The sequence below is a fragment of the Uranotaenia lowii genome, chromosome 3, assembly GCF_029784155.1.
Source record: "Uranotaenia lowii strain MFRU-FL chromosome 3, ASM2978415v1, whole genome shotgun sequence".
NCBI classification, from domain to species: domain Eukaryota; kingdom Metazoa; phylum Arthropoda; class Insecta; order Diptera; family Culicidae; genus Uranotaenia; species Uranotaenia lowii.
The window spans coordinates 250,459,824-250,475,323 of record NC_073693.1 but is presented as its reverse complement, the minus strand read 5'-3'; the positions used below and the strand labels follow the sequence as shown (position 1 = coordinate 250,475,323).

The 15,500-nt window shown below is 38.3% G+C and overlaps 3 protein-coding genes across 4 annotated transcripts; 1 reads left to right on the top strand and 2 right to left on the bottom strand.

Annotated features, from left to right (window-relative positions):
• Positions 1-2,948: 2,948 nt before the first annotated feature.
• Positions 2,949-4,238, bottom strand: LOC129753283 (uncharacterized). Its single transcript, XM_055749083.1, has one exon. The coding sequence runs from the start codon at positions 4,236-4,238 to the stop codon at positions 2,949-2,951; it is 1,290 nt and encodes a 429-aa protein (XP_055605058.1).
• Positions 4,239-7,474: 3,236 nt separating this feature from the next.
• Positions 7,475-8,994, top strand: LOC129754897 (ubiquitin-like protein 7). The gene is made up of 2 exons (XM_055751160.1): positions 7,475-7,796; positions 7,856-8,994. The coding sequence occupies exons 1-2, from the start codon at positions 7,475-7,477 to the stop codon at positions 8,896-8,898; spliced, it is 1,365 nt and encodes a 454-aa protein (XP_055607135.1). The 3' UTR covers positions 8,899-8,994.
• A 548-nt stretch (positions 8,995-9,542) lies between these two features.
• On the bottom strand, positions 9,543-12,717 carry LOC129751823 (uncharacterized). 2 transcript variants are annotated; one of them, XM_055747553.1, is made up of 4 exons: positions 12,595-12,717; positions 10,900-12,536; positions 10,672-10,817; positions 9,543-10,597 (listed from the first exon to the last, which is right to left on the bottom strand). In XM_055747553.1, the coding sequence occupies exons 2-4, from the start codon at positions 12,374-12,376 to the stop codon at positions 10,472-10,474; spliced, it is 1,749 nt and encodes a 582-aa protein (XP_055603528.1). In that variant the 5' UTR covers positions 12,377-12,536; positions 12,595-12,717; the 3' UTR covers positions 9,543-10,471. The 2 variants fall into 2 exon arrangements, with proteins under 2 accessions (XP_055603528.1, XP_055603529.1); XM_055747554.1 differs by having other exon boundaries at positions 9,543-10,590.
• Between the last annotated feature and the right edge of the window lie 2,783 nt (positions 12,718-15,500).

The following is a 15,500-nucleotide window of genomic DNA, read 5'->3' as shown; positions in this document are numbered from 1 at the left end:
AGTGCCGACAGTAAAACTGTCTTCTATGAATGCGAAATCGCATAAAATTCGTATGTAAAGGATCATGCACAGTTGTCAAAGGGGGTTGCCAAGAAAAATTCAAAAGGAACGCGATCTGGAGGCGCGGTAAAACCTCTATATTGGGCTCTTCGTAACTTAGAGGACTAAATCCCTCTTTTCCCTAGACTTCTGTTGCTTCGTTAACAAGTATACCAGTACCGCCTAGTTTTGTTTTGTTAAGTCCTACTCGTAAGATCTCAGTCATTCTTCATTACAATGGCTATTAGATCTAGGATAATTGTAAGCTGCTGAAGTAGGAATAATATTGTTGAATATTCTCAGAATTCGATGGAAATCTTTGCCAGATCTTTTGGTGCTTACCGACACAATTTGCCATGATGCGATGGTTTAGAGTTATTTTTGTATTTGGATATCTGCCAAGATTAGTTGGTTTTGAGTGCCGTTTGTATTGAGTTTATGTAGTATGCTGTAGACACCTATCTCAAAGGTGATATGCTTCCGAGATCGAATCGGGAAGTAGTCGTTTAAACTCCATCGAATTCCTAGAAGCAGATAGAAATTTTCATGGATCCTTGCCATGATCCATGAAAATTTTTGCTCAAGCAGCAATGTTGTGTTACAATTAATTATTCTTTCTAATTTGACGATACGATAAGAGCTTATTTTGCAAACATTTTACTTTACCCATTCCCCTCATAGATAAACCAAAAGCGCAAATGCAATAAACATTTCTCTGAGTGCTTAGAGGAAGAACACTGAAATAAAAACTAGCTCAAACAGGAAACAACTTTGAGTAAAAAACGCTCGGCGTGTAAGTTAAAAACCAAAATAAACGAAAGAAGCTTTAAAAGTTGGCAGCAGTGCCTTGCCATTCGCGTTTCCGGAAAAAAGCCACAAAGAAGGCAATAGTGTCGGTGCGAGCAAATCGGTCGGAACAACGCTGTCGGCCAAAAAACCAAAACGGATACCCGTGCAGCGGGAGCAGGAACCGACAGGTAAGCAGAACGATTTTTCTGCGAATAAAGGCAGTATCTAATAGCGTGTTGATTCTAGACGCTCCGCCGATTGGCCGCCGGAACAAGCCATTCCGAAACGGAAAAGTTGGCAAATACGCAACAATCGAAAGGTCTGAGCCCGTGGGCCAAGAAAGGATTTCCATAATTCCGTTCAGCTTCCGATCGAGCGGGAGAAAGGTAAGCGAAAAGCTAAAAAACATTTATGTACGGCAATTAACCAAGACGCACATGCTCACAGATTTGCCACTCCGATTGGCCGTCGGAACAAGCCATTCCGAGCCGGAAAAGTTGCTTTTGTGTTCTCACAAGAGGCCAAAAGTTTGATCCGTGGTCGAAGAAGGCATCCCGGAAAGAATTTCTACCATTCCGTTCAACTTCCGATCGAAGCGAAAGAGAAAGGTAAGCGAAAAGCTGAATCATTAATGAATGGCCATTAACCAAACAACACACATGTTCGCAGATTTGTCGTACCGATTGGCCAATTCAAAAGCCGGCCACGCAAGCACAGAAGGTTGCCAGCCAAAACAGAAAACACATACGAAGGGGTCGGAAATCGTAGGTACAAGCCATTTAAAATCGTCACGATTTACCGACACTTTTTCCCTTCAACAGGGCCCCTTCTTCTTTCTTTCCCCCATTCTTCTTCCGTCTACGACAAGCTTTCTTTTCGTCTGCGACGAATCACTCTTACCGTCGACGACCCTTCTACCTCTGAGTGACAATTCTGTCCGGGTTACGCCAGCACAGCACTTCTTGTGGCACCATATTACCAGCATTATCACTTGGTGCTATCCAGCGAACGAGCGATCAGCATTTCATTCCGCATCTAGACAGTAAACCGAGCATTTCGTCAGGCGGTACCCACCGCGTGTGTGTCAACGAGTGGTGCAATTGTCGTCGAGGCACCCTTTCACTTGTTGGCCAGCAGATGACAAACGACCAGTGGCCAAGCGGAAGTCCACGGAGTGGACGAATTCATCGAAAAGCGAGGCAGCGCATGCATCAGGTTTTGAGCAGGATTGAAGGTGAAATCAGTGCGAAAGGTGGCCGAGTAGCGAGCCATATCGCACGTGTACCAGCGGAAAGCGACATCAAATTCTGGTGCCACTGTGCTCCGGAAATCGAAAGCGGGATTGGCGCGACAGGTAGCGAAGCAACGAGCCATTGCAGGCGTGCGCCTACAAGTAGCAGAATCGACGGTCGGCGCTTGAAAACAGACAGCGCATGCGAGTCGAAGTGGTGGTCCGGATCGACAGCAGGTGTATCAGCAAGGGGGCAACCGCCCACGCATCGTAGGAGATCGGGGCACAACAAGGTGAGGTGCAGGCCCCAAGCGAAAGCCGAACCGCCAGGGAGCCGCCCAAAGCCAGCCAAAAGGATACCGGTGGCGCTGAAGACTCAAGCATGCACGTAAGTCGTTTTTGTAACATGTGAGGGTGGGAGAAATAATGGGTTTTGAAATTTAGCAACACTTCAATAAAAGTTGCACAATTTCTGTTTGCAAATACATTTTGATTTATTCTGTGGCACCGACCAACATGAGCCCATAATAACTAAAGAATATGGGATTCCATTTTTTATTCCGAGGCCTACGCCTCTGCTGTAGGGGTTCGAGGGGTTTTTATGTGACAAGAAGTGGTAGCCGTTAATTATGTTAGTTTGTATTGATGAGTGTGGGGCGAGGGTTTCTTGAACAGCGAGAATGATTGGGGAGTATTTAGAGGCAAGTAGTTGAATTTCAGGTAGTCGAGTTCTGAGACCAAAGATGTTCCACTGTATAGCGAAGTTGGTTGTAGATTTTTGTGTTGGGCTATTGCGATTATTGTTGGCCATGATAGTAATAGAATTAAAGTGATAAACAGAAGTATTTAAAATAGTGGAAAAAAATCAGGAGCTATAGTAGGAATTTATCTATGGTTGGTTCGACTTACCGGCCTTTAGGAAGAAAGATGGGTTTACCGTTGGGGTCGGATGGGTGTTTTGTCGGTTTGAGTCAACAGTCAGGTCTTTAGCTGGAAGATTGGCATTGTTCGGTCTTCGATGACGTTTCTTTTTGGGACGATTTGGAATTTTATTGTCATCTTGTGGGTTGGTTTCGGCCCCAGGTGGAGAATCGTCTGATGAAGTTTTCCAGAAACGCTTGGTGGTTGAGGCCTTACTGATGGTAGAGTTGTTGCTTTCCATGCTGGTGTCACTTTCGGAACTGCATTGAGATTCGTTGGTTCGTTGTTTCTCTTTGACAAGTTGGGAAAAAGTAGCGATTTGAGCAGTGAGGAATGCCACTTGTCTTCTTAGTTCGGCAATTTCTCGATCCTTGGCATCGACGGAAGAGCTGGAACTAGCTTGGTTAAGTCGTTGTTGTATGGAACTGGTCTGGTTTTGGCGGGATCTATATTCCTTTACGGCGTCGTTATGGGAAATCCCACGGTCGGTCCTAATCTTGATGATATCCTGTTCCCCGACGAAAACGGGGCAAATGCGGCTTGTGGTGGGATGAGGATTTTTGCAGTTAACACAATTAGGGGTCAGCTGACAGTTTGTGTGGATTTCTTGTTCTCCGCAGATCAGGCAAACCAGGGCATTTTTGCAGTGTTTTTTGGTATGCCCAAACTTTCCGCACTGCATACACATCATAGGGCGAGGGTAGTATTGGCGAGTTGGGGTTCGAAGGAAGCCGAATCTAATGTGGGCTGGAGCTGTCGTTCCTTGAATTGTAAGTACGAACGTGTCCGTGGGGGCCTCCTTTCCGTCCACTTTCCTCAGGAATCTGTAGACATTAGTGACCCCTTGGCTGGCAAGGTCGCTCGCAAGCTGTTGGTTTGATATACCGGCAACCTCTTTACACGTAACAATGCATTTACAGGTGTTGAGGGTTGGATGCAAGGTGATATTGATCGGGGTGGAATCGATTAACTCGTTGACGGCAAGTAGTTTCTCTACTTGTTTCGGTGACCTAACTTTCAGCAGGTAGGATTCCCCTTTGTCGTAGGGGTGCCCACCAACGATTTGACCGGCAGCGAGCTCAACGGTTTTTGAGATGATGAAGGGATATGCAGGCAGTTTAGCAGTGGTAGTGGGTTTCAGTAGGAGAAATTGAATTTCTCCGTGTTCGCCTTTTGGGTCCATCCAATCCGGTAATCTTCTTCGATTTGAGCTGCTGGGAAGTGGGTCTGAGCCCCATGGAGGGGGGTTGTCCCCCATGATTCGGAAACACTGATCACTGGTCACTGAGCACAAGTTTCTTTCACTAGAAGAAAAATCCTTTAAAAAGGATGTCTGTGATAGTGACGATTAGAAAAAACACGCGGCGGTTAGGTTTTCAACGACGAAATTTAGCACTGAGAATAAAGCGTCCTGTCTCAACGGCGGTTCGAGTTGAAGTGTCGGCATGAAAGTAGGAAACAGTGTTTCTTATATAGTTCTCTACTCGAAATGGCCCGAATACAAAACCAGGCCAAACCCTCACCCCGCCCTTCCACGCTCACACGCATCGTCAAAATTTTTGTTTGTGTGTAGTTTGAGTGACTATAATCCGAGATAATCCGCAGGTTCTAAATTTGTGATCTTCCTCACTGAACCAAATCAGGCAATAAAATTCACTAAATCGTTTTAATAGCTTTTATTTTAAGGAAGGTGGATATAAAGTACTAGAAAATCCAATAAATGTAATGCTAAAATCCTATAAATTGTACAATTAATTTTTGTCTACGATGTACATAGTATAGACTAATCAAAAATCCAATAAATTTTATACATTCGTTCTGTAATACTACACTATATTAATTGTATCTGAAAATCTAATAAATTTCATAAATATGATTCGATATAGTTTTTAGTAGGTGTGGTTTGAATTCAGAACAAATAATTTTCGGTTCAGGCTGTGAAATTATGAAGAAAAACCGATGTTCGTTAAAATTGTTCTATGTTTACAATCATTATAATGATGGATAGGAAAAACACGGAAAATGGCGAATATTGGATTGTAAAACAGGTAAGTAAGCTAAATGTCTCATTATTTTTCCAATTATCAAAATTAATCCTTCGTATCGCTTTCCCCACAGGAAAAAGAAATATTTCGATGGTGTAAAAGAAGCGCCCCATTCTGATGAACGAGGAGATGTTCTTCCGGAGAGAACTTCACCTGAACTGGATATTCAAATTATTTGAACAAGATTCTAGTAGACCCTCAGGTAAGAATATTGAAAATTTGTCTTTATAAATCATACTCAACAAATTTATTCAGTAAAAATATTTCTTTTATTTTTATTTAAGGTAATAAATTTCTGCCCTCGGAAGGCCCCTGAATCCCCAAATCTATTTCCCGGCAAGATTGACTTCTGGAACGATGCTAGTGTGCATCAAGTGGCAATTTTAATCGCAACGGTGGATTAGCAGCAGGAAAACGGAACATCGACCACTTCAGAAGTTTGAACCATACATGCGTCAGCCAGACCTACAGGTATATGTACATAATTTATCAATAAAAACAATCTAAACTTAAATCACGATGTATCATTTAAACGAAATCCGAAAAAAAAAACGAAAACATTTATTTCACTGCATTGAACTGTAAATTAAATCAAATTGACAAACTATTACATCCATTGGAATTTCCGATAAAGATAATCAGAACAAAAATCTATACATTTCAAGTTGTGTATACATTCGTAAAAAGTATTGGATTTTCCTTTAGTGCAAAATCACTAAAAAATCTGATAAAGCTTATAGCCAGATTTCGGTCAGTGATGTGCACAGCTGGGGGAGCTGGGGTATCAGGTGTCCTGATTTTTTCTGGATTTGTCCTGATTTTCGAGAAGCCGTTTTGATTTTTCAAAAAGCTTGAATTGTCCTGATTTAAAAAAAAAACCTATAAAATTTTCCTGATTTGTCCTGATTTTTTTTTCAAATATCTAAACTATAACTAAATTTATTGTTAAATGGTAAGAAATTCAATCAAATCTTTGGTTAAAATGATATTTAAATAGTGTTTTTCGATATTAACTTCAGGCCGGCCAAGGTTCGCCTATTATTAGTTGCATAATTTGAGGCGTCTTCAGCACCTGTATTTTGCCTTTAGCTATGCAATCTAAGCAAAGCTGCATTATGTCATTTTCATCAATTTAATGGTGTCCTGAAAAATCCTGATTTTTTCCATCGCGGTGTCCTGATTTTTGTCAAAACCACCTGGCACCCCTGCTTAGAACTGCCATAATATGGTTATTTTTTAACGTCTTTTTACAGCGAAAATTCAACCACAAATGAACTTCTCAGGAAAAACCAAAAGTGGTTAAAAAATAACATCAAAAATAAATCGTTGTTTAGACGCCATTTTGACTGTGCGTATTTGGGAGTTAAAAAAGAAATTTTGCAGCTGATAGCTGATTCATATCGATGAATCTGGAAAAGAAACGATGGCCCGACCCGGACAACCTCGACTTGATGCTAAAGTAAGTTATTTTTTCTATTGATTAAGTTCTAAAAAGTATGTGAAGGTGGAAGGTAATATACGGAAGAAACTTCCCGGCTCACTGCCGGAATCCCAGTCTTCTTTGGTGAAAGCTACAATGTCCTTCAAACTCTTCCAAGATAATAATAAGACTTCCGGTAGTTTCTTGAGAATTGGATTTTAAATCGGTTAATTTATTTTTTCAAGGTTTTCACCCAGCTGTACGGCAGTTGAAGTTTTAGCACTGACAAGTTTAAGTGCCGCTGAAAGTTCCCATAGAACCAAGGTGATGTATATAATCAGGAGGTGTTACCGAATATCGGAATGGGGCGAAATGGGGCATTCCGCTAATATTCTAACCGGTCAGCGTCACTGGGGGACCAAAGGGAATTCCGTTCCGGACTGTCATGGTCCGGATCCATATGTCACTGTCATGTCAGGATGGATTTCGCTTACAAACAGAGGTTCCAGGTGGTTAGGACAAAAATCAGGACACCGCGATGAAAAACATCAGGATTTTCGAGGGCATTAAAAATGGATGAAAAAAAACATGCATGCAGCTGCGTAGTTTGCATAACTAAAGGCGAAATACAGGTGCTGAAGACGCCTCAAATTATGCAACTGAAGTGAAGTGAACCTTGACTGTCCTGAAGTTTATATCGAAAAACACTATTTAAATATCATTTGACCCAAAGATTATCATCGGTTAAACTGGTTTAACTATTCTATTGAAGATTTTTTTGATGTTCTCACCATTTATCATTTATCAACAAATTTAACTGTAATTTAGACATTTTTTGAAAATCAGGGCAAATCAGGACATTTTTAAGCCCATTTTTCGAAAATCAGGACAATTCAAGCGTTTTTGAAAAATCAGGACGGCCTCTCGAAAATCAGGACAAATCCTGAAAAATCAGGACACCTGACACCCCTGGTTCTAAGTCACAAACCAAAATATGGTTATTATATAACCAAAAATGGTTAATTAAAAATGAGCGTGTTCGCGTATCGTTTTATTTTGATCATTTTTGATAGATTTTCAGAAGTTCACAAGTCATTTTCATCCTGCATTTTCGCTATAATTGCCTTAAAAATATTGTGTTCACGGTGCTCACGCAATAAGGATTTTATATTTCAAGAAAATCAAGTGACATTCATCGATTTCGAGATGCCGTTTGTTTATTTGGGCGTTCAATTACCATTCCAACCGTATAAAAAAATTAAGTTAGAAAATTTTGATTTGGAAAACAAAGCGGAACAGCTACGACATGAAGCTCAAAAGGCCATAGCTAGTATCCCAGCGGACCAATTCGGTAACTTATTCATATTTTACAAAACGATATTCCTTTATCTACTTACTATTTTTTCCTAGATTTTATTTATTGTGGAGATTTATTGGGAAACGATGACGTGTTGAAAGACAAAGGAGTGGAATGTGGATCAACGATTCATCTTATTCAGAAAAAGAAAGAATTAACGCCCCCCAAATCTGAAATAGCGTTTAATGAGGCAGACGTTCAGGAAATTCTTGGCATATGGCGTACGGTGCTTTCATCTAACTTCCAAAAAGTTCGCCACCCTGAGTTCATGAAAAATGTTTTAGACGCCAATCCAGCCATTCGAAATGATCTTTGGGCTTTGTCTATTCTTAAGGATCCTATACTATTGTCTTCTATGCAACAACCGGAAACGATTCGTCGCGTGGCAGAAAAACATTATATTCTAATCGAGGCTTCGCGGTCTATTGTTCAACTTTTAAATTCGAAAATGATATCAAAATCGGCTACATTTTCACCTACAATCGAGAGCGCTCTGGACGACGCATTATCCGATTCCTCATCAAGTGATGAAAATACTTCTCCTACTACATCTACAGGGGCACGTTCGGCTCGGCGCATTACAGCTGATCAATTGGCATCGGCCCTGGCCTTCGCGGGCTCCTCGTCCTTTAATTCTCTATCGAATATTTCCCAACGCGATGCGGACACACGAGAAACCACTGACCCTCAGACAAATCAACCTTCAACATCAGGCAGCGCGCCTCCTGCAAATCGCATAACTTCTTCGATGTTCATGAATGCTCTATCGGAAGTTATCCAATCTGCGCGGCGACCACCAGATGCAGAAAGCGATTCTGAGCCCATGGATACATCACCTTCTACCGACATAAACAACAGCAATTCGACAGTTCCATCAACCGAAACTACCCCATCAGTAGCGCCCGGGGATGTAGGTGGCCAAGCTCAATCACAGCACAGTACCCTAGAAGCTAACCTTAGTCGCTATCGAGCTGAATTGGATCAGATGAGAGAGATGGGTCTTACGGATACTGAAACAAACCTTCAGGCCTTGATCGTATGTGCTGGTAACGTAGAGACAGCGGTCAATTTGGTGTTTAGTGGAATGACAAATTGAAGGACTCAAAGAACCAAATTTAAAAATTATATCTAAATACACATGATTTGTTGGAATGTAATCAATAAAAACACTCACTGCTACTACTGATAAGAAGATTATTTAGTTATTACATTAAACGCATCCGATATGGATTTGGAAAATACCTACTCCGTTAGATTTTGGCAACATGCCTGAACAAAATCGAACGATTTTTTACTCACCTTTTTTCACTTATTACTTTTAAAACAATTATTAATATAACTACCGTAAATTTTAGTCAAGTTTTGACAATTTTAATTTTTTAATTCAGATGCATTTAGCACTTCAGTTGTTTCGTTTATGTTTGTTTTAATTGTGTCATATATGCTTTTTTTTGTTAGTCTCCGTTATATTTTTTCGTTATCTTTTGTCATTTTTCCTCCTTTGTTCGTACGTATGCGTTATTTAATTTAATAAAATTTTTATTTTTTGTAATTTTCGGGTACTTTGTTGTGTTTGTCCTGTTATAGCGAAATCTATAAAATAATGTTTCTAAAAACCGTTCGATTTTGGCACATGTGCCAAAATCATGTGATTTCAAGAAAAATAAGAAAGGGTTATGATTCAAAACGTAAAAAATGAGGAAGGGATGAAATTTCGGATGAGAAAAACAAGTTACAACATTCTTGTGGTTTTGTATTTTATTGCATAAACTGAGAATAAATAAGAAACAAATTAACACGATGCATGGTGGTCAATAAGTTCTCAACAAATTGAATCGTGCTAGAGAATCTCGGAGTCGTCTGAAGATATTTCTTAGAAAAAGTGAGCAAAACAGCTTAAACATAATATTTTTATTTGTTAGCAATTTCCGCTGAATATGTTCCATCATAAAAAAGCAAAGCATATCTCAGAATATCCGTCGACTCTAGCGCGAGAACGTTATTCTCACACTCTCTGATTCAGCCTATGAATACGATGCTTTTGTGTTTCAAGGGTGGATAATATTCTGATAATATTCCACATTTACACATGCTCTCCTTGACCACAATATAATGTTGCTCAAGGTGTGTATATAACCTGCAGAGAATAGTCCATAGCACATTTCTTCACGCTGTGTTCAGTTGAATGTAAACATTAAATCATAACGTTTGTCCGATCTAAAGCTATACCGAAAGTAAACTCTGTAAATACTTAGAGCAGTCAATCTACCTATTACTACCTTTCGTAAAGTTCCCAATTATTTTCATCTCATATTTTCTAGTACACCCTCTCTAGAAAAATTAACCCTAGTATTTTGCGTAAGTTTTTTACACTGAATGTACACATTTTTCCAATTCGACAACAGGCTGCATGCAAAGCGCTGCCGTCAGTTGTGTAAATTGTGATGAAACGATCGATCGATTTGTTATTCCGATAGTTAATTTGACTTATAACGGTAAGCAAATGTGAGATAATAAGGTCTTTACCGACTTGTTAATAAAGCAAAATAGCTATTGTACATATGCTTATTTGTTTACATTGACTCCAAATTCTAACAAACTCTCTTACCTTTCCTTTGCTCCGCACAGCATCCAAAATCACAAAATTGTAAAGTCTCTACCACGGCAAACTATGATATTAAAAAATCGAGAGCTTTATGTTTGTTGTTATCGTACTGGATCAATGCTTCCGATATTTTTTCTTCGTCGAATCCCAAATCTAGCAGCTCACCTAGTGGTATCAAGTGTTCTACAATCTTTGATGTGTAAGGATTAAAAACAGTCAACATATAAAAATCTTGTTTTACACTGAATTGATAAATATTTATACCTTTTTATCGTCATTTCCTAACCGCTTTAGCACCGATACAACCCGTTCCAGAGGAAAACCCATCGAACTGATCCGTTTGGCAAGATTCTGTTCTTCTAATGACAATTGGTTATACTGGGTAAAGTCAGGTTCAGTTGTAGAAACATCTGTATCAGTATAACCAAAAATTAAACCATACACATATGCTTTCAACAAAGATTATGCTGGAGAAAAATCAACATTCCATACCTGAATATTTTTTTTGACCAGATGCACCTGCAGCGGTTGATGATTGACTATTATTTCTGGTCCGGCGTAATGCAGAATTTTTAACGTCCTCGTCCAGCTGCCGAATGATATCAGGAACGCTTTTGGATTTGGATCCCATCCCTCCGATAGCTGCAGACAAATCTTGCTGTTGAATTTGATTCATCTGCTGAGGGTGGCCACTGGCGGTAGTGGTCGTTGTCGTGGCTGTCACTACTGGTTCTGCTCTCGGTTGATAATAAAACGAACTAACGCTGGTAGTTGCCGGCTTATTCATATACAAAGTACTATACGGGAAATAGTTATACGTCGAAGACACGTTCGAAGCTGGCTGGTTGTACAAATGGTACTGAGATTGTTGGGGAGCTTGGGCTTGGAAGTTTGCACTGTACTGAGCGGGATAATTATGTGCTTGAGATGTAGATATTTGGGCATATTGCTGGCCATAATTGCCATACTGTGGGTGTAAATTATTGTAGTAATCATTCGCCGAAGGGTTTGGCTGTTGCTGGGTTGTTATTTGATATGGATGAGTTTGATATTGCGGTTGTTGACCTTGATTGAAACTCTGTTGTCCCACCGTAGTCGGATTAGTAGGCGATTGTTCGGTTTTGTTTTCAACGTTGAGACTAGAAGCTTGATTTTGACTGACAGGCTTGCTTTCGTTATTTTCTTCAGGGCTTCTCTCTGAACCGGAAGTAGAAACGTTCAAATTTAAAACTTGCGCTAGAATGTCTAGATCGTTAATAGTTTTTAGTTCCATATTGTCGAAAGGACTGGAGGTATCATTTTCAAAGTCCGAATAGTTAATTTTGTTGAACCCATTATTATTATTGAATACACTAGTGCTCTTTGGAATGTTGAATTTAACAGGCACCACTGAATCATTAACGTTTTCGATATTATTAACCCTAGCCCTAGCCGTAGTATCTGGCAAAATTGTTGGTACTAAAATAGAATCATATCTATTTGGATAGTTGTATTGATTATCAAGACTAGGGATAACTGAAGATGCGACTGTACACTGTTCTTGAACTCGTTCTTCGGAAGAACCCGACGGAAGTGACTCATCGTTGTCCTCCGATACTTCCTCCTCCTCGCTTGCACTGGACAGCTCATCGGTATTAGGGTAGCATATTTGGTTCAACTTACGCTTTTGTTCTTCCTCCGCAAGACGAGTTTTAGCAACTTCTTTCAAGCGAATCCTTTCGTTCCTCTCGGAGCGTTGTACTTCCCGAAACGCTCTCCATTCTCTAGTTCTTTTGAGAACCGTTTCTTCCAGCTCGAAATCATAAACAAGATTGAACCGACTTGGGCCGTCCTGGCTATGTTGCTGTTGAACTAAATTCAGTCGATTAATTACACTCTGTGGAAGTGTAATTTTCGGAGGAGGCTTGAAACGCTCTGAAATCTTCACCGGTACACCGTCCATATAGTTGTAAGGAGGACTGTGGGACATTCTTTGGTTATCTCAAAAACGCCAACGATGGCCTTCATCAATGGTAATATTTTTTCGATTGCGTCTCAGTCAAGCGATGATTTCATCAAGGTTCTTCAAGGCCTTCACCGCAAATTGAATTAATGCAATCGTTTTTAACACGATTCCAAATCGGCATTCTCTGAAAACATATTTCGATTAGTTTCATGTATTTTAATTGTGTGATGTTGCATGATTACATTTTGTTCTAACTTCAAATTATATTCCTGACAAGAACTAGAAACCCTCTCACGCACAACTCGATCCCGCACAACTCGATTCCGTACGACTTGAAATTTATAATTCAAGCGTGAGTTTTCAAAAGGACGTATGTAACATCAGACAAAATCTGAGAAAAAGGAGGGACAAAATTATGTTAATATAAATAAATGCTATTTAAAGCTGTTTGATCTAGAATCAAGTTTTATCATGGCAGCTGTAGGAAAAACAATAATGTTTTAATTATAGGTTTAAGCATACTGGATTTTTTGCTGTTTCCTAGTGAATTTGTTAAAAAAAATATTTTACACCGTATTGTTGAGTTTTTTTTCACATACGCCATAATGATTCGTCGTTGTGACAGTTTAATATTTACATACACCCTTTATGATTCGTCGCTTGGACAAATTGTTTTCATTATGCGTCAAATCAGATACGTCGGTTTTTTCACATCATTGCAGATGCGTCAGTTTTAAAATAATAATTATTTTAAAACTGACGCATCTGCAATGATGTGAAAAAACCGACGTATCTGATTTGACGCATACGACGGTTTGCTGCGATCCTATCTGCTGTGTGTGCGATATTATTTGTTTTGACAGATGCGTCGTTTTACCAAAAAGAGGTGTAAAGAAGAATTTCGAAAACACTGAGAAAAGATGACATAGGTCGTTTGTATATTTTTTTAGCTAACGGCATATTATTTTTTTTTTTTTGTACAAACAGTTAATTCATACAGAAGAAAATAAAATTTACTATACCGTGCAAACAGTAACCCAATTTGTTTACTTTTGCGACATACGTCCTTTTGAAAACTCACGCTTGAATTTTACTTTTTTTCTGTTTTGCACGCAAGAAAATGACAAAAATGAAATTTAACGATACGCTTAAATATAAGCACACTATTAAAGGTTCATATACACTCTATAACGTACGAACTACACAGCAAAAAAAATTCTAAAAGTACACGGAATCTCAAACACGAGTGATCTATTTTTTCTTGAGTGTTACAAAAAGATGTATTTAAACTTCTTTTGATGTTTAATAGTCTTTTTTCCAAAATTGATTAGAAATATTGAAACTGTTTTGATTTAATTTTACATAGTGTCATACAAAAATCTACCGGTCAATGAAATTTATATCACAAACAGTGTAAAACTATATCTTTTCGATTTAAAACTGAATTCAAATATTTAAATTGTGACTTTTTATATTTCAAGCTGGTTTTCGCGTCGGGCACAAAGTAAAAAAGTCGAAAAATTATTCGGAAACGAGTCGTTCAAAGGCGTATAGCCAAAGTGCAAGTACAAATTATTTATGAGACGTGAAAAGAAGAATGCGGATGAAACTGATAAGTTTTCTCTCCATTACAGCAAGGTCAGATTTTTCACAGTAACTGATATCCGGACAGTGATTATACCCGGAAAAACTTTTGTCAAAACAATTCGTGTGCAGGTGATGCTGACCCATGTGTCCATAGTACATGGAAAATAGTCCGGACTTCCGACTTCCGACAAAGAAAAGTGAAGTACTAGATTGTTGGATGTCTGTGTTTTGTTGCCAGTTCAGCAGCGACGATTCAAAATTTTTATTTAAATTCACAATAAATAAAATGTTTTAAACTAAAATTGATATCTTTTTATTTCCAATAGGACGAAAATTAATATGCAGTACTAGAATTTTTAGGGAAAAAAAATATAATTGAAGAACAAATGCTTTTAAATTGAAACCCAAATTAATACCGTTGGAATAAAGGAAAATTTCATAAAATATAACGAAAAGGCTTTTGAATCAAAAGCATTTTGTTATTTGAAACAAAGAAAAAGTTTTGATTCAAAGGAAAGCATTTCTTCGAAACAAAAGAAATTGCTTCAATGAAAGGAATTTTTATTTGTCCCAAAATCAAAGGAAAACATCCATTGTTTTTGCGGCACTTTCCTTTGAAACTAAAATCTAATTTTCTGCTTGTATAGTGCACGTTTCTTGATTTTCTTGAACAAAAAGTGGTCGATTTTTCAAATAGGATTTGATAAGAAGTTCCGAAATTTCAAACGCGTTTTTCTCGTTACGTGAAAACTGCTAGTTTCGCCCTTATGGAATGTTACGCTAGAATTTGACGTTCATTCGCGATTTCGAAGCTAATTTTTGACAGATCGTGTGCGTGCAAAAAATGTAAACAAACAGGTGGAAATACTTGCTTGTAATAAATCATTATTTTCTCTTATTTGGTTAGAATTTTCAAAAAATGATGGATACAAATTTTAAGTAGAAGGTTCAGAGATTATTTTGAGCTACAGAAAAAAATGTGTAAGTGCCGTGATGCATCGTAAATCGACATCTAAACAGGTCAATTTTTTACTACTCCAAAAACCCTTCTGAGTATTTCAAATATTTTTGAATGAAAACTTAAGCCAGATGCACATTTTCAATTGCAGTTTGTTAAAAGAGAAGTTAATTAACATTCCATCAAAATTTGGGAAGGACCCAATAATTAGTAAGCTAGAATTTTTAATTCGAAAAAACATAAATTTTTGCTATTTTCGATAAGGTTTCCTTCTGCAGCTGCATACAATTAGGCGCAATAATTTTAAAGCTGGAAGGCGGATTTGGATGTTTGATGGTGATTGAAATGAAAAAAAAAAAATCCTTGAATTACTACACAATTTAAGTTTACTTTGATGCTATTCAATTGACATCGTTCATTGGTTATATCACGTTTTGTACTTTTATCGGACCTTATGATCTGAATTTTTTTGGGAAATTTTATTGAAAATTAAATTTATAGAACCACTAGCCGTACAAAATTTCAAAGTAAAATTTAACATTTTATACTGTCTTAGGCTGAAACTATTTAAATTTTGGATCTAACGTTTTTATTAAATGTAAC

Bases quoted from the DNA above. Each gene is read 5' to 3' on its own strand.
- LOC129753283 (XM_055749083.1), bottom strand. From the start codon at position 4,238: ATGGGGGACAACCCCCCTCCATGGGGCTCAGACCCACTTCCCAGCAGC.
- LOC129754897 (XM_055751160.1), top strand. From the start codon at position 7,475: ATGAGCGTGTTCGCGTATCGTTTTATTTTGATCATTTTTGATAGATTT. The intron at 7,797-7,855 runs GTAACTTATTCA...ATTTTTTCCTAG, and splicing joins TATCCCAGCGGACCAATTCG to ATTTTATTTATTGTGGAGAT.
- LOC129751823 (XM_055747553.1), bottom strand. From the start codon at position 12,376: ATGTCCCACAGTCCTCCTTACAACTATATGGACGGTGTACCGGTGAAG. The intron at 10,818-10,899 runs GTATGGAATGTT...ATACTGATACAG, and splicing joins TGGTCAAAAAAAATATTCAG to ATGTTTCTACAACTGAACCT. The intron at 10,598-10,671 runs GTATAAATATTT...TACACATCAAAG, and splicing joins TAGGAAATGACGATAAAAAG to ATTGTAGAACACTTGATACC.